This window comes from Vombatus ursinus, unplaced genomic scaffold (assembly GCF_900497805.2).
Source record: "Vombatus ursinus unplaced genomic scaffold, bare-nosed wombat genome assembly UNPS02014893.1, whole genome shotgun sequence".
Lineage (NCBI taxonomy): Eukaryota > Metazoa > Chordata > Mammalia > Diprotodontia > Vombatidae > Vombatus > Vombatus ursinus.
In genome coordinates, this window is record NW_020954671.1 from 7,790,446 (window position 1) to 7,809,824 (window position 19,379).

Sequence of the window (19,379 nt, forward strand, 5' to 3'; positions counted from 1 at the left end):
AAGAAGAAGAAGAAGAAGAAGAAGAAGAAGAAGAAGAAGAAGAAGAATTGCCCAACTCAAACTGGCCTGTTGGGTCCCCAAAGGGCAGTGACTGCTACTCACAGATTGCTGTTCATCCTTTGTTCTAAAACAGAATCAATGACATCATGAGGGTGATGTTCTGACTTGGATTTAAGCTGCACAAAGTCATGAGTCTTACTCTCTCCTCCAGAATCATTAAAGTCCAGTGGCAAATTGTTGTTGTTCTTTGCCCTTCATTCATGAAGAGGACCAAAGACATCACAAGGGTGACATCTTGACTTGTTTGTGACTAGGATTTAATTGAGGCAGAGTTATACAAAGTCACCAGCATCACTCTCTCCTCTAGAGTCATCCAAGTCCAGTGGCAAGATAAAAGTCAAAGCAACTGGCAATGACACAGGAAAAGCAATTTGGAATCATAATCATCCAAAAAAAAAACCCTATTTAAACGTACACCACTTCTGATCCAATGATACTGTTACTATCTATATGCCAAAGAGAAAAAAGGAAGACGAAAAGGACCTATAAGCATAAAAGTAGTTATAGCAGCTTTTTTTGTAGTGGCAAAGTTGCTGCACTCCAATTACAGAATGACCGAACAAATTACAGTATTTGAATGTGATGTAATATTATTGTGCTTTAAAAAATGATGGAAAGGAGGAAGTGGGACCAACATGGTAGAATAAGGCAGGGACTCAACTGAGCTCCCCCAAATACCTTTTAAAAATGACTCCAAACAAATTATAGAGCAGCAGAACTCACAAAAAAGATGGAGTGAAACAAATTTCCAGCTCAAGACAACTTGGAAGGTCAACAGGAAAGGTCTGTCATACCTGCATGAGAGTGGAGCACAGTTTAGCGTGGGCAATGCCAGCACAGCCCCAGCCCCAACAAACTAGGAGTAGGCTTTGAGAATGACTGAATCAGCAGTGGCAGTGGCCATTTCCAGAGCTCTCAGTCCACAGATGGTAAGGGGGCTGAACAAATGGTCAGAAGAAGATTACAGAGGTCTTTTTGCTAGCACTGAGGCAAGACTCTGGTGCCTTGTCCATACTCTGATCTGGGTTATAGTCTTGAGTGGCAGTCCCAGGGTGAGGAACAGCCCTAGCACAGTAGTGCTTGTAGCCACAGCAGAGGGGGGGGGGACCCTCCTCACAGTTCCAGGGCAGAAGAGAGGGCTTATGATTGCTCACAGACCAAGCACAGGCTAGGACAGTAGTAAATCCCTCTCCTTAGATGATACCATCTTGGAAGAACTGAAAATCTACAGGTCCCTAGAAGTATCTCTGAAAACAGCTGTACAAAATCCCTGAAGCTGGGATTCTTCTGAAAGCAGAAGCCTGCTTTTAAAAAGAGTTAAAAGTCAAGTGAAAAGCTGGAAAAATGAGCAAACAAAGGGGAAAAAACTCAGACTATAGAAAGTTACTGTGGTGAAAAGGAAGATAAAAACACATATGCAAAAGACAATAAAGTCAAAGCTCCTACATTCAAAGCCTCCAAGAAAAAATATTAATTGGTCTCAGGCCCTGGAAGAGTTCAAAAAGGATATTGAAAATCAAGTAAGAGAGGTAGAGGAAAGATTGGAAAGAGAAATGAGAGTCATACAAGAAAATCACGAAAAAAAGAGCTAATATCTTGGTAAAAGAGGCACAATAGATACTGAAGAAAATAACACCAAAAAAAGAAAGAAAAGAATAGGCTAATGGTAAAAGAAGTCCAAAAAGCCAACGAAGAAAAGAATACCTTATAAAGCAGAATTGGCCAAATGGAAAATTAGAATGGATCAATTGGAAGCTAATGACTTTATGAGAAATCAGGAAGCAATATAACAAAAACAAAAAAATTAAAAAATGGAAAACAACATGAAATGTTTCATTGGAAAAACAACTGACCTAGAAAATAGATCCAGGAAAGAAAATTTAAAAATTGTCAGATTACCTGAAAGCAATGATAAATAAAAAAGCCTGGATATCATCTTTCAAGAAATTATCAATGATGGCAGAGCCAAGATGGCAGAGGGAAAGCAGTGACTTGCTAGAGATCTCCCCTAAACCCTTCCAAATACCTACAAAAAATGGCTCTAAACAAATTCTAAAGCAACAGAACCAAAAAAAAAAAAAAACAGAGTAAAACAAATTTCCAACCCAAGACATCCTGGATAGCTGATCAGAAAGGTAAATCACACCTGGCTGGGAGAGGAGCACAGTTCAGCATGGGTGAGCAGGCCTCAGAGGACTGAATCACGGGCAGCTGTGGCAGTTTGCAGACTTCTCAACCTATGAATGCCAAAGACAACTTAGAAGGTCAGTGGGAAAAGTCTGTTACTGTGGTGAGACAAGAAGCTAGATCTCAGTCGCCCCGAGGGCGGCTGCTGGCTTCTGAGCTTCCGGTCCACAGACTGTGGGGGAATTGAGTGGTTGATCAGAGGGGGATTGCAAGGATCTCTTTGCCAGGGCTGAGGCAGGAATCTCTTGCTTTGCCCATGCGTGGATCTGGGTCACAGTTCTGAGGGGCAGTCATGGGGTGAGGAGGAGCACTGGAGTGGTGGAGCTTGTTGTGGTGGTGGAGAGGAAACACCTCAACCCTTATCATAGCACCTTGGAAGAACTGACACTTTTCAGGTCCTAGAAGTATCTCTGAAAACAGCTGTACAAACCCCCAAAGCTTGGGACAGAACATGCTCCACATTGGAAACAGACTCTTATCTTCACAAAGAGTTTAAAATGCAAGTAATTGGTTGGCATCATGAGCAAGCAGCACAAAAAGAGTCAGACTATATTATCTTACTTTGGTGACAAAGAAGATCAAAACATACAACCAGAAGAAGAAAACAAAGCCAAAGCTCCTACATCCCAAACTTCCAAGAAAAATATGAATCAGTCCCAGGCCTTGGAAGAGCTCAAAAGGGATTCTGAGAAGCAAGTAAGAGAAGTAGAGGAAAAACTAGGAAGAGAAATGAGAGTGAAGCAAGAAAATCATGAAAAGCAAGTTAACAGCTTGCTAAAGGAGACCCAAAACAACAATGAAGAAAATGACACCTTAAAAAATAGCCTAACCCAAATGGCAAAAGAGGTCCAAAAAGCCAATGAAGAAAAGAATGCCCTAAAGAGCAAAATCAAGGAAAACTGCCCTGATATTTAAGAACCAGAGGGCAAAATAGAAATTGAAAGAATCCATCGATCTCCTCCTGAAAGAGATCTCAAAGGAAAACTCCTGGGAATATTGTAGCCAAATTCCAGAGTTCCCAGGTCAAGGAGAAAATATTACAAGCAGCCAGAAAGAAACAATTCAAGTATTGTGAAAACTCAATCAGTATAACACAAGATTTAGCTGCTTCTGCATTAAGGGACCACATGGCATGGAATATAATATTCCAGAGAGCAAAGGAGATAGATTACAACCAAAAATCACCTACCCAGCAAAACTGAGTATAATTCTACAGGGAAAAAATGGTCATTCAGTGAAATAGAGGACTTTCAAGCATTCTTGATGAAAAGACCAGAGCTGAATAGAAAATTTGACTTTCAAATATAAGACTCAAGTGGAACATGAAGAGGTAAACAGGAAAGAGAAATCATAAGAGACTTATTAAGGTTGAACTGTTTACATTCCTGCATGGAAAGATGAGAGTTGTAACTCATGAGACCTTTGTCAGTATTAGGGTAGTTGGAGGGAAAAAATTATATGTATGTGTGTATATATATATATACACACACACATAGATGGATAGATAGATAGAGGGCACAGGGTGAGTTGAAGATGAGGGGGTGATATCTGGAGAATAAAATTAAGGGGTGAGAGAGGATTATACTAGGAGAAGGAGAAAGGGAAAGGTAGAATGGGGTAAATTATCTCACAAAAAAAAAAACAGAAAAGAAAAGGCTCTTACAGTTGAGGGGAACCAGGGGAAGGTAAGAGGAAATGAGTGAATCTTATTCTCATAGGATTTGACTTAAGAAGGGTATAACATACACACTCAATTGGGTATGGAAATCTGTCTTACCCTACAAGAAAATAGGAGGGGAAGGGGACAAGAGAGTAGGGGGATGATAGAGAGGAGGGCAGGTTGGGAAAGGGGGTAATCAGAAGCAAATACTTCTGAAGAGGGACAGGGTCAAAAGAAAGAATAGAATAAATGGGGGGGTGGGATAGGATTAAGGGAAATAGAGTTAGTTTTCACAGCATGTCTACTATGGAAGTGTTTTGCATAACTGCACAAGTATACCCTATATTGAGTTGCTTGCCTTTTCAGTGAGAATGGGTGGGGAGGGAGGAAGGGAGAAAATTTGGAACCCAAAGTGTAAAAAAACACATGTTTAAAAAAAAGTTTTCACATGCAACTGGGAAATAAGAAATACAGGAAATGGGGTACAGAAATCTATCCTGCCCTACAGGAAAATAGAAGGGGAAGAGGATAAGAAAAGGGGGGGAGAGATAGCAGGGAAAGCAGACTAGGGGAAGGGGTATTCAGAATGCATGCCATCTTGGGGTGGGGGGAGGGGTGAGATGGGGTGAAAATTTGGAACTCAAAATCTTGTGGAAGTAAATGTTTAAAACAAGAAAGAAAGAAAGAAAGAAAGAAAGAAAGAAAGAAAGAAAGAAAGAAAGAAAGAAAGAAAGAAAGAAAGAAAGAAAGAAAGAAAGAAAGAAAGAAAGAAAAGAAAAGAAAAGAAAAGAAAAGAAAAGAAAAGAAAAGAAAAGAAAAGAAAAGAAAAGAAAAGAAAAGAAAAGAAAAGAAATTGTCAATGAAAACTGCCCTGATATTATTTTAGAACAAGAAGGTAAAATAGAAATTAAAAGAATTCATCTATCACCTCCTAAAAGACGTCCCAAAATGAAAACTCTCAGAATATTATAGCCAAATTCCAGAATTCCCCAGTCAAAGAGAAAATATTGCAAAAAACAGAAAGCAGCAATTCAAATATGGTGGGACCCACAGTCAGGATAATACAAAATTTAGCAACTTGTACATTAAAGAATCAAAGGGCTTGGAATATAATAGTCCATAGGGTAAAGAAGCTAGGATTACAAGTAAGAATCACCTACTCAGCAAAACTGAGTATAATTCTTCAGGGGAAAAAAATGGAAATTCAATGAGATAGAAGACTTTCAAGCATTCTTTTTTTTTTTTTTTTTTTTTTGCAATTGGGGTTAAGTGACTTGCCCAGGGTCACACAGCTAGGAAGTTTCAAGTGTTTGATCTGAGGCCGGATTTGAACTCAGGTCCTCCTGATTTCAGGGCCAGTGCTTTATCCACTCCGCTACCTAGCTGCCCTGACTTTCAAGCATTTTTGATGAAAAGACAAGAGCTGAGTAGAAAATTTGACTTTCAAATACAAGACCCAATAGAAGCATAAAAATGTAAACAGGAAATGGAAATCATAAGGGATTTAATAAAATCAAAATGTTTACATTCCTACATGGGAAGATGGTATTTGTGACTCATAAGACCTTTCTCATTGTTAGGGTAGTTAGAAGGGGTATATAAAGACAGAGGGCAGAGGTGTAAGCTAAATATGAAGGAATGATATCTAAAAAATAAAATTAAGATGTGAGAGAGGAATGTACTGGGAGGAAAAGAAAGGGAGAGGCAGAATGTGGTAAATTATGTCCCATAAAACAGACAAGAAAAAGTTTTTACAGTGGAGGGGATGAGAGGGGAGGTGTGGGGGAGTGAGTGAACTTTACTGTCATCAGAATTGGTTCAAAGAGGGAATAACATACATACACAATTGGGTATAGAAATCTATCTTACCCTATAGGAAAGTAGGAGGGAAGGCGATAAGAGAAGGAAGGGGGTGTTAGAAGGGCAGGACAGATTGGTGGAGGAGGTAGTCAGAAGCAAAACACTTTTGAGGAGGGACAGGGTGAAAGGAGAGAATAGAATAAATGGGGCAGGATGAATAGGATGGAAGGAAATACAGTTAGCAATAGTAACTGTGAAAAAAATTAAACAAGTTTCTCAAAGCCTCATTTCTCAAACATATAGAAAACTGAGTCAAATTTATAAAAATAAGAGCCATTCCCCAATTGATAAATGATCAAAAGATATAATCAGTTTCCAGATGAAGTAATAAAAGATATCTACAGCCATATGAAAAAATATTCTCACTATTGATTGGAGAAATGCAATTAAAACAATTCTGAGGTACTACCCCATACCTATTAGATTGGCTAATAGGACAGAAAAGGTAAATGACAAGTGTTAGAAGGGATATGTTAGAAATGAGACATTAATGTACTGTTGGCAGAGTTGTGAACTGATTCTACCATTCTGAAGAGCAATTTGGGACTATGACCAAAGGATTATAAAACCATGTATACCCTTTGATCTAGCAATACCGCTACTAGGTCTGTATCCCCAAAGGCATAAAAAACAAAAAGGATAAGGACCTATATATACAAAAATATTTACAGAAGCTCTTTTCTGGGAGCAAAGAATTAGAAATTAAGGACATGCCCATCAACTGGGGAATGCTCGAACAATTTGTGGTATATGAATATGATGTAATACTATTATACTACAAGAAATGATGGGCAGGATGCTCTCAGAGAAACCTGGAAAAACTTGCATGGGCTAATGCAATGTGAAATGTATTGTGTACAAAATAAGATCGATAGTGTAAGATAACCAGCTATGAATGACTTAGCTTCACAGTAATACAATGATCCAAGACAACTCTGAAGGACTTATGATGAGAAATGCTATCCATCCCCAAAGTAAGAATTGATGGTATCTGAATACAGATTGAAGCATACTATTTTTTACTTTATTTTTCTTGAGTTTTTTCATCTATGTTTTCTTTCACAACATCACTATTGTGGATATGTTTTACATGACTACACATGTATAACCTACATCAAATTGCTTGCCTTCTTAATGAGAGGGAGGGAGGAAAGGAGAGAATTTGGAACTCAAAGTTTTAAAAATGAATGTTAAAAATTGTTTTTTCATGCAACTAGGGAAAAATAAAATGCTAAATAAAAAGAGATTAAAAAACAAAAACAAAAAGGAAAAGGGCCTATATGTAGAAAAATATTTATAGCAACTCTTTTTTGAGGGCAAGGAATTACAAATTGAGGGGATGCCCATCAATTGGGGAATGGCTGAATAAGTTACAGTATATGATTATGATGGAATACTATTGTACTATAAGAAATGATGAGCAGGATGCTCTCAGAAAAACCTGGAAAGGGTTGGTGCAAGGTGAAATGTGCTGTGTACAAAGTAACAGCAAGATTATAATATGATCAGCTGTGAATGTTTTAACTATTCTCAACAATATGATCCAAGACAACTCTGACAGATTTATGATGAAAAATTCTCTCCATCCCCAGAGAAATAACTGATGGTATCTGAATACAGATTGAAACACACTTTTTTTAAACTTTATTTTTCTTGAGTTTGTCTATGTTTTCTTTCATAATATGACAATTATGTACATGTTTTGCATTACTACCCATGTACAACCAATATCTAATTGCTTTCTCAATGGGGAGGAGGTTGTGGGGAGGGAGGAAAAGTGACAATTTGGAACTCAAAGTCTTAAAAATGAATGTTAAAATTGTTTTTCCATTTAATTGGGGAAAAATAAAATATTAAACAAAAATGCAAAATAAGAAAGAATTGATGAAAAGGATGATTTCATAAGAACTTGGGAAGACCTATATGAACTGATGCAAAGTGAGATGAGAAGAATCAGGAGAAAAATCTATACTGAAATAGCAATATTATGAAGATAATCAACTTTGAAAGGCTTAGTAGCTCTGATCAATCTAATGGTGATCTCAATTCCAAAGTATTCATGATGAAACATCCTTTCCACCTCCAGGTAGAAAAGTTATAGAGTGAAAAATGAAGCATGTTGGTTTTTTTAATTGAAAATTGTCAATGCAGAAATTCATTTTATATGACTGTGCATCTTTGTAATGGGTTTTGTTTTTCTTGCTTTATTAATGTGGGGGGATTGAGGGAAAGAGGGAAAATTTGGAACTAAATACATTTCTAAAGTTTCTGTGCTTTTTAAATAATGGAAAAAATTAAACTACCAAGTCTCCAATTTTCTCAATTGCAAAATAACTGAGTTGGACCATATGACCTCTTAGGACCCTTCCAGTGAAACATCAATCCTATGGTACCTTTTATAAAGTGTTGACTAAAAATTTTCATATTAGATTTATCAGAAAAATTATTTGCCTAGTTTTCATTTTATTTTAACAGAAAAATGAAAGTCAAGGCCCTCATTTATAAAACAATGAAATGATTTATTTTAAGTGCTGCTACAAAACTAAAAAATAAATTAAAAATTAGATATTTCTATCAGAATAAGTTACCCTCAAACCTAGAAAACAAGTTTTACAAAACTTACATATTGCCCAGCATATATCCAATTACCATGAGTCATTTTTCTTTTGATACATTATGCATTTTTATGTTCAGACCATAGGGTCACATAGAATATGAACTGGATAAGATTTATATTGAAATTGTACATATGTATATCTTTTCACATTCCTTAGTATGTATTCAATTTACAGCTGACTTCTGAGATACTGGGGGATGGACTGTCATGTAAATTATTCTGCATATCCAGCTAACTTACTTCTTCCAGGCAGGTAGTGCATAATTATGCTGAATAATCTGTAAATCTTGGATGAAATTGTGAATGTATGGAGGTATAACACATCAAAGACAAAAGGAGAGCCCTTTCATTCATCCTGGAAGGTCTGTCCTTCAATCTTTGGACATCTAAAGAATCAGATACTAGTTTTTTAGGTCAGTTCACACAGTGCCCAAATACTCTTTGCTATAACCATTTGAAGAATACAAGAGAACTAATTTCTCCTATACATCTAAAATTAGTAGAAAGTATAGCACTCAGCATGAAAGATGTTGCTTGTTCTATTTATACATTTCTCAGGTCTTTGCATCAAGCCTTACGATGTATATCACTGCACAATCATAGGAAGCAGGACAGCAAGGTAGAAGTAATTTCAAGAAGTTCAAAAATGGCAAGGCACTAAAAAAAATTCAAGTACTAAAAATATAGGCCAATTGTTCCATCATTATTAGAGCACTACTTTCAACTCGAATGGCTCTAGTTCCGGTGCTATCATCTGTGTGCCACAAGGCCAGAAGTGACAGTTACAAATTATTCAGTCAGGTGAACATTTACAAAACAAAATTAAGTGGGAAATTACCTTAGGTGCCAGTAGTCAAGCAGTAGAATCAGTGAACAATTAGATCCCCCTAGCATCTGAATTGAGTTAACATACGTAAAATGCTTTGTAAACCTTAAAGCACCATAAAAATGCTAGTCATTTTTATTGTAGATATTATATGTTATAAATCATAGATGCTAGATAAATTACATATTATATATCATAGTCATTTCAGATGAATTATTGATTCTTCAACAATCATGTATTGGTTAAAATTTTTTTAAATGATGTATTTGTTAATGATTTACCATTTAAATAAAATGCTAATTTATTAAAATTATTTCTTTATTAATAAGAATTTCCTGTTTCCTCTATCAGTGAACCCATTTTGCCTAATTATTATGCCATAGCCATCATTAGGGATTTGTGATTTAATCAGCTCTGCTACTTCCTACATTGAAACAGATATCAGTCCCTCTACAACTTGATAAATACTCTTCAACAGTTGCTATAGTCAACAAGCTCACCGAATGGGCCATATTTAAAAAAAAACACCATATACACAAAAAAACTGTACAGTTCTGAAAAATAACAATATGTTGAGCAAGTTTTCTAAGTACCTTATATTAAGTAGGAAGGAATGTGTATTGGGTGACATGGGTAAGGTAACAGTATCATCAGTTTAGAAGTAAAAGGATCTTCATAGATGATTTCATCCAACTTCCTCACTCTACCTATGAGAAAAATGAAGCTCAGAGAGAAGTGACTTTTTCAGTGTCACACAGATAATAAGTGAAAGGTGGAATTCAACCCCAGGTCCTTTGACTACCAATTCAGCATTCTATGAAATCATACTTCTGGTGGTACCGCTTCTCAAATCACACCAATTAAAGCAACTTTTTTTTTATCTTTCTAGACTAAGTTAATAAATTACTGCTCCCAGGTAGTACTTCAAGAGCGTCTTAGTGCTTTGAATGTGATGAACTTGAAATCAACACATACATTTTCACTGGAAACACAAATGTGTGCATAGTACTGGAAACAAACATGCTAGGAATACATTCTCTAAAACAGCACTTCTCTTTCTAAAAGCAAAAACAAAACAAAATCCTGGTCCAAGCTAGGTCAAAAAGTTTAGAACATGTGGTGTCCCCCCCCCCTCCTTTGAACAAGAAAACAATATAGAATGTAATCACATTTAAAGCCCATCATAACACTGCTAAGGTCTGGGGAAAGGAATAGCAGCTGTATTATAGATGTTCCATTTTATAATCCTTTCATCAGTAAAATGAGGGAAATAATGCATCCCTACCTAACTCCTTGGGCTATCAAATGAAATAGTGTATGTAGGCATTTTGAAGAATGTATAAAGCTCCATATGTTTACAAGGCACTATTATTATCATTATTATTACAATGAGCTGTATCACTAGATACATAGGAGAAATAATTTGATCATTTGTATAATAAAATTCATTGAATCATGAGTCATTTCAAAAATTATTTTTAAAAATTATGTTTCATCTCCTCAGGTATCTGAGTAAAATGTTTTATTGAGCACTGGGTTAGGATTCAAACATTCACCCACCTTTGAGATCCTTAACATGTCAAATACCTATGACACAGGTTAATCAGTCAATCAATTAATTGATCAATCAACAAACAAGAGCCTACTATATGTCAGGCACTGGAGATATAAAGACAAAACCAAAATAGTCCTAGTCTCCAAGGAACTTATATTCTATTGGGGAAACAATCTGCACATATAAACAAATACAAAATAAAATGAACAAGGGAACATTAGCAGCTAGGGAGAATCAGGAAATCCCTCATGAGAAGGTGGTTTTGGCTGGAATGCATAGTGGAAGAAGGGGAGGGAAGTGCTATTATTATTGCCATTTTACAATTGAGGAAATTGAGGCAGACAATAGTTAAATTACTTACCCAGGGTCACAGAACTAGTAAGTGTCTAAAGCCAGGTTTGAGCTCAGGTCTAAGGAAGTTAACAAATTGGGACTGCTTTAATCAAGGGGTACAGAAAAGGAATCAAACAACCAGTCTGCCCCTTTATTTTATAAGTGAATTAGCTAAGTGTAAAATGCTGTATAGACCTAACCTATTTCTATCATAGTTAAGCACTGAAGATACAGGAAGGGCACAAAGAAATATTTCACTGAAGGAGAGCTTGGGAAAACCCTTTTAGATCTTGAAAGTGTGAAGCACTTGACTGTTAACAACAGGAAATGAGGGAAGACAAGTATTTGTGATAACAGTGGTCACATTTTCACGAATTCTCAAAATAGCAAAATATTATTCATTCCCATTCCAATTTTTCTTTCCTTCAGAGTGAAAGTAAAGGGCAGACTTTGAAATATAAGAACTATAAAAGTTCAGTTTTCTCTGAGAAATTAGAAAATATTTACCATAGATTGACATTTTTCTGAATAAAATCTTTCCTAAATGAAATTCATTTTATGTACTTACAAATTATTATTTTTAAATCAGTCATTTAAATAATTATAATTCCCATCTTTTACCTTTTCTATGCCACCCCTCCTATCAACCCATGGGTGAGCTCATAGGAAGAACCTCACATAAAACAAAGCAAATAACAATCAAAACAAAAAGTCAAAACAGTTCCTAATACTTACAAATCTTCCCATGCTACTCTAATGTCCAATATACACTGAAGAAAGAAAAGGGAACGCTTGCAAAAAGTTGAACAAATGTCTTGGGAGCAAGACTCTATTGTTCCTGGAAAATACAGGGCATTTTTATTTTCTCTGTTATAGGACAATATTCTTGTCAAGGCACTGAAAAACCCTGGCTATTTCTGCTACCTGGATGTATCTTTTCACATTAGCTAATTACAGGGAAGGAGTTAAAAAACTGGAAGACATTAAAACATATTAAATATTATGCATAATGAATTTATTTTTGTACTCTGTGTTTTATAAGAAAAGAGAAAGATTTAAAAAGAGAGATAAAGTTGCAAAAGAGAAAGGAATTTCAAATTGGGAGAAGAAAAGAAGTACAATGGTCATAATGTCCCAATCAGGAAAAGATCTTAAATTATACTTCAGACTAATAGACAAATCCATTTAACTCTCTAAGTCATTCAGTTTCTATTAATCAATTCTGCCTCAAAACTCCAGGTTGATACTTATTAACTTTGGTCAGAATTGATTTTATACAATTGAAAGAAGAACTTCATTTTGACATGGTGCCAAAGTTTCCAGTATATAATTTATACATATATCAGTAAGAATGATACACTTGAGGCAAGAACACAGGTGGCTGGCTATTGCAACACATATAGTTCAGGTAAGAGGTGATGAGAGTCAGTACAAGGGTGATGGCTGTGTGAGTAAAGAGAAGGTGACATATACGAAAGAAGTTATGAAGGTAGAAATTTTAAGATCTGACAAAAGATTGATCATGTGGGATGAGTAGGTCTATGTGCGGAGATGAGAATGACACTGAGATTAACAGCCTGGATGACAGGAAAGATGATGGTGATCTTTCCATAATAGAAAAGCTGACAAGAGAAGAGAATTTGAGGGTAAAAAGTAATGAATTTTGTTTGGGGCATATTGAGTTTGAGAATAATCCAATTTGAGATGTGCAAAATCAGTTGATTATGTTCGAATCTGAGAAGCATAGAGATCGTAACTGAACCTATGGGAGCTGGTGAGGTCACCAAAAGAGACAGTATAGGTGGAAAAGAGAAGATGAACCAAAACATAGCTTTGGGAGTTGTCTAGATTAGTGGGCATGACCTGATATCCAGGAAAGGAACTAAGAGAAGCGGTCAATTAAATGGGAGGAAAACACAAAGTACAGTGTTTTGAAACTCTAGAGAGGAGAGACTTAGCAAATTAATTTTTAAAATCTAATTTCAGGACCATAGTATTGGAAGGGACAGAAGAAGTCACCTAGTCCAAACCCTGAAGAATTATCCCATATTTCCTTCTGTGAAATTAAGCATCTACTCTGCTTTTCATCACTGTAGGGTCCACAGAGCATAAATAAAACATTGCTGCTACTGTCACTCATCACTGCCACAGCATGGCCCCTACTCCAGTCTTATACAGCAATTGGAACTGAAGGCTTCCTCAATGTATGAGCTATCTGTCTGCATTTTCACAAGAATTATGTTGCAAGGAAACAGAAAAGTGAGGTGAGTGTCTGGATCCAGTAGTCTCCATCACCATGTGACCTTCCCAGTCATAATAACCACTTTGATTACCATTGATCTTCCCATACCTTTCTCTAAACACATTTTTACTTCTTATTTTTCTTGATTCATGTGGTAAGAGTTGTTACATGCTAAGAAGCAGAACATAATGGATCAAGAGTTGGCCTTAAAGCAAAGACTTAGATTCAAGATTTACCTCTGATACATACTTTCTGTGTGTCAGTGGGCAAACTTCTGAGAAAATAATTGATTTATATTGGTAGAGGGAGTTTCTTCATCTGAGATTTCCCTATAGGAATGGAGTCATAGGTTTAATCCCTATCCTATCCATATCATTTGATCAGGCAAAAGCCACTTTTTATTCCTGTGTCTCTCCATGAATTGAATACTGTCTATCAGTACTACACCTCCCCAATCTGCATATTCCTTTGTCTATCCCCTTTAAATTCTCTTCCAATTCTAACATTCTGGGACAAGAAAAAAGTATTTTTTGAGATTTTAAAAGAAAAAAGAATTGATCTGAGAAAGTAATATAACAGTAAGTAGTGGTAGGAGGGTTGCAAAGAGTTAGAGGGTAAAGTGGAACTTGTACTCCTCAAATAGGGCAAATTCCCACGATGCCAAGTCCAGGCAAAATGTCAAGAAAACTGCAAATTTCTGCTACTGCCTTTCAAATTGAGCCCAGAAACCACCTCAGCCAAAAAATACTTGATATTCTTGCCAAATGTAGAGTCATATTGTCCACAAGCAACACCAGTTTAGAATATAAACATTTGTAAAATACTGTAGAGAAGGATGATGAAAGATGATTAGCAGTATCACCCCATAAGACTGTGAAAAGGGATGGAAATGAAAATGTCTCCAGTAATATTGGTGTCAGGCACTCATAAGCCACATCAACCCAAGACCATTCATAGATGAAACTGACAAAAGTAGTTCCTATCCCAATAAATGGATGGGAAAATAACATTTTATCTGCATTTCTGTAACAATCTATTTTGGGGGCAGTTAGGTGGCACAGGAGATAGAGCTCTGGCCTTGGAGTCAGGAGGACTTGAGTTCAAATCTGGCCTCAGACACTTGACACTTACTAGCTGGGTGACCCTGGGCAAGTCACTTGACCCCGATTGCCTCACCAAAAAAAAATCTATTTTCATCATCAGTGATAATGGAGCCAACAAACTTGGACCCAGATATCTTGGCTCTTGGTGTTCTATATGAAGAAGTAGAAATGGAACTTGAGAAGCAGTTGGGTGAAATACCTGGATCATATCTAACATTCACCAAAGATATTAATCTAAGAGATAAACAGCTTTCAAAGTACTGAAGATTTTCTTACAAGATATCTCAGGACAGGGATGATTCCAAAAGAATGGAACAAATTTAGGTAATATTTTTATTCTTTTCACCTCCCCACCCAGAAAAATGTGATAGAGAATGTCAATAGTTGGTTACCCATATGCCTACTATATCACTTTATAATACCTTTGTCTTTATGAGAATCATCATCCTTTATGAAATTATAAGAAGGAAATAATTCAGTTTTTACTAATGATTTTCCACAGTAGATCACTTCATTCTAGTCACTCAGATGACTGAAATAAATATTGAATATAAAATTCTTCTTTATTCATTATATTGATTACAAAGAAGAATTTGACAAGGACTATTGTAAAATATTCCATGATGTGTGTATGTACATTACAGGTGTTTACTACTGTCTTGGAGGATGCCCTGCACAAAGTTCCAGTGATTTTCCTGATACTCTGGTCTACAGATGAATGTGCTGATTGCATGAAGCCTCAGACTGTTATGTTTCATAGTTTCTCTATCACTCCATTCTCAGTACTAATGTTGGTAAAAGATTGAAATTATTTTCATAATGGCCTTTTTTTTGCAAATACTTAGCATTAGTATTGTAATGTATAATGACCAAATACTCCATGAAATAACATTTCCATGTCATCTTTGGCCATTTGACAAAATTCATTCCACTAACTCCTCTTAATCTCTCCTTCTTTAAGGAATACTTATAAGCCATCTTTCCACTTAGCTACAACTCACTTTCTTCTTCTGGTTTCATTTATAAGCAAGAATGTCATGATTCAGTTGCTCCAACAGTATGTCCTCTCATTAGTCACTGGATAAGGACCGTATATATATATGCACATATATGTATGTATATGTATGTATGTATGTATGTGTATATATAAGGTGTGTATGTGTGTGTATATATATATATATGTATATCACAAACAGCCAAATGAAGTTTGTTGATGATATAAAAACTGTGAATCTTAGCATCCTCTGTCCTTTTTCCCACCATTCTGTCACCATCATGACAGAATTGAAAGGATAAGATTAAACAATGAGTGAGGTTCACATTTTATTTTTCTCTATTTCATGCATTGTTATGGCCAAAATTATTTCATAACCAGATGGACAGCCTAATAGTGATGTGCCTTTCAGTAACAAGCTAGGTTGGTCCTTGGAAAAAAGACTCGGCCTGTTTTCAGGGCCATAGGCAAAGCTTTTCCAACCTGGTAGAACCTTCCAGTGCTTTTATTCCACTGGCATAATGTGAGAACTAAAGGTCACCTCCACACCATGATGAAGCATGAGAGTAGGAGTTTGTGGATTCTCTATTACTTAGCATATCAATAATAATAATATATAATGTTTATATAGTTCCTTAAAGATAATAAAACATCTTCTATCTGATCTCTCTTTTGATCCTTAAAATAACACATTTTATAGACAAGGAAACTGAAGCAGAGAAGTTAATTAATTTGCTCAGGTTCATACAGATAATAAATGTCTGATGTAGGATTTGAACTCAAGGCTTCCTGATTCCAATGCCAGCACTCTCTCTGTTAAGCCTTACAGCTAACTATACATATATCTGGGACAAACATTGTAGATAGTAAATGAGTTTGACCCAGAATTTACTACAGAGATGAGAAGAAGCACTTGGGAATTTGTGCAGTGCCTTTAATGATCTCAAGTTGTTCTTTAGTGCAAAAACCAGACAAATAAAAACGCTTTTAAATGCAAATGTTATTTTAGTGGTAGCATGATTGTGAATCTTAGAGCATCATTATCTCAGATAATCAAATAAACAAGATATCTGAAGGTCAATGGAGAAATGGATGATAGATGTATATAGATCTCAGAATACTTTCATTGATAATGTATGGACAATGCATGTCCATATATGGACATGGGCTAATCATGCAGCAAAGTCAAAAATAATTGATGGGCTGCCTGAATCCTTGCCTGGTAACCACAAAATGTAAAAGGATAGAGGTATAGGCCTTTAGCAGGTTAGACAGATCTTTCCATGGAACATCTAAGATAGAATGTGGATAAATAATTGAACAGTATGAAAGATGGAGATGCACCAATGAAGGAAATACTGACTAATGACAATTACAGAACTATTGAAATACTATGTAAAAAGTTCCATTTTCCCACAGGCCACTGGGCAAATGCCTGATTGTCTGGAACAATTAGTACTTCCTAAAGGGACATAGAGAATAAGAGAGTAATGGGATAGGTGATTTCCATGTATTTCATTTCATTAAGTGGAAAGATGACTCTTGATTTCATTCTAATATTTGAGCAAGAATTGAATAGCTCCAGAAAATGCATTGTGATAGATTTGTGATAAGAATAATATGATATCCTAAGGTCTCTATGTGTATCTTCACTGTGTCATAGTAGTAGGTAATCCACTATTTTATTTTTTTAAATGAAAAGAAATTTTTTATCTGTTGTGTTTCACTGAGTAAGTAATCATCCAGTAGAGATTACTAGCCTGAGAACATTATACCTAGGGTTCTCTTCTCATATTCAGAATAAAGTTGCTGAGTTAAGGCTGTAATTAAGAAAATGAGACCAACAAATCTAACAGCATGTGGAACTGTAGTTTAGATAATAGATAATTCATTCTATTGGTATTTCATCGAGCTTTGGGTTTGAGATTATCTTCCTCCTTTGTTGGATAAAATAAAAATGAAAATCCAAATCCTATTTTTGACCTGTGACAAGGGTTTGTTTTTTTTCCTTCTTTTGGCTTTAAGTAGCCCCGGAGTACTTTCTGCAGAATGAATGTATCTTAATGTATTCCCATTCACCCAAAAATATTGTCTTGGGAAAATATGATAAATATGATATTTTATGAGGAATTAAATATAACTCTTTTATACTGCAGTAAACAAAACAAAAAGCAGGAACTTTGGACAACATTTCACACACCCTAAGTGCCAGCTCTGAAGTGCTATAAGTGTTGATGTAATAAAAACTAAAACAAAATAATCCCTGAAAGTCATTTAGGTATAACAGAAGCATCATTTTCAGGTGTGTAGAAGATAGTTCTCAAACTTATCCTGGATCCTTTTGTGCTACCCAGAACCCTCTCCTATAACAGAAAGACCTCTGACAGTCTCTGCAGTGCCTGATTTTCCCATGAAGACTAATTTCTTTATCAATTCTGTCTCCTTCAAAAAATGGGTTTAGTGTAGCTATTTGCTTATTTCAGGTAGATTGAGAGTTGTTGTTGTCATTGCTGTTGCTTTGGAAGAAGCTCATTTCTATTATTTTCTATTCCTAAAAACACATCAGCTAAACTGTAATGGCTAGAAATGAAAGTAAGTGTATTTGTGTGGCAGATTGAATATTTGTTGTTCAGCCATTCAGTCATGTCTGACTCTTTGTGACCCCATGGACCATACCACAACAATACTGTCCATGGGGTTTTCTTGGCAAAGATACTGGAGTGTGTTGCCATTTCCTTCTCCAGTGGATTAAGGCATACAGTGGTTAAGTGACTTGAGTAGGGTCACACATCTAGTAAGTGTCTGAGGCCTATTTAAACTCAGGTCTTTGCAATTTCAGACCTAGTGCTCTATCCATTGCGCCACCTAGCTGCCAGCATTCATATGTGATTACCTTTTTAATATTACCTTTGTTGACAAAAGTTAAATGGTTTAAAGCTAGATACATTTCCATGAACTTTGGGCATTAAAAATTTTGTTTAAAATGTAATCGACATTTTGCAGCTCTAGCTTTATATGCAACAAATAAAGAATGATTATCAGGAAAAAAATCACAGAATTTTGGAATTATAAGGGACCTGAAAGTCATTTGTTCTAGTCCAGTGGCAGTTATGTTGCCCAGATGAGCACTAGACTTGGAGTCAGGAAAGAGTGAAAGCAAATCTAGCCTCAGATATTTAGTAGTTATGGGACCCTGGGCAGGATATAACCTCTATCTCCATTTACTCATCTATAATATATATAATTAATAATAGAACCTACCTCCCAGGGTTCTGGTGAAGATAAAATGAGACATTATTTGAGGAGTCCTTTGTAAACTTTAAAGAGCTATGCAAATGCTATCATTATTTTTGTTGTTGTTGATATTTTTTTAACTTGTCTATAATTTGTCTCTGATAATTTACTATTCAACTTCTTCTTCACTACCTTCTGAGGTAGACTAGTTTCACTGTTAGCACATTGTTGGAAAGGTCCTATATTAAATTAAAATCTAAATCCTAGTAATTTGCACCTGATGGTCTTACATATTTCCATTAAAGATTCACTTATCACCTCATTATCATATTTTTAAAATATCTACATGGAATTCAATATCCTATTACAAATTTAATATTTAAGACTACATCTACTTTTCACAGATAATCCAAAAAAAAGATGTAGTAGGAAGAGGACTGGATTCAGTGTCAGAAAACCTGGTTTCAAGCCCTAGCTCTGTTTACTGTGCAGTCTGGGTCAAGTCATTTCATCACTCTGAGTTTCAGTTATCTCATCTGTGTGAAGTGGAGATAATAATACTTGCACCACAGAGTCATTATGAAGAAATGTTTTATAAACTCTGAAGTATTATACACATAGGTATTCTATTTCCCATGAACATACATTTCCCTTTCATTCAGTTTATTTTATCCAATATGCACCCTGTTTTGACCTCTTTTTTTTTTT

At 35.7% G+C, this 19,379-nt stretch overlaps 1 protein-coding gene across 1 annotated transcript in view; it reads right to left on the reverse strand.

Moving 5' to 3' along the window:
* Positions 1–19,379, reverse strand: part of KCNH5 (potassium voltage-gated channel subfamily H member 5) — a 446,545-nt gene that overhangs the window by 75,536 nt on the left and 351,630 nt on the right. The window contains exons 9-10 of the mRNA XM_027842861.1: positions 16,370–16,421; positions 10,068–10,091 (exon numbers count right to left, since the gene is read on the reverse strand). Of these exons, the coding sequence (XP_027698662.1) occupies positions 10,068–10,091; positions 16,370–16,421 (76 nt within the window). The remainder of the gene's footprint in view (positions 1–10,067; positions 10,092–16,369; positions 16,422–19,379) is intronic.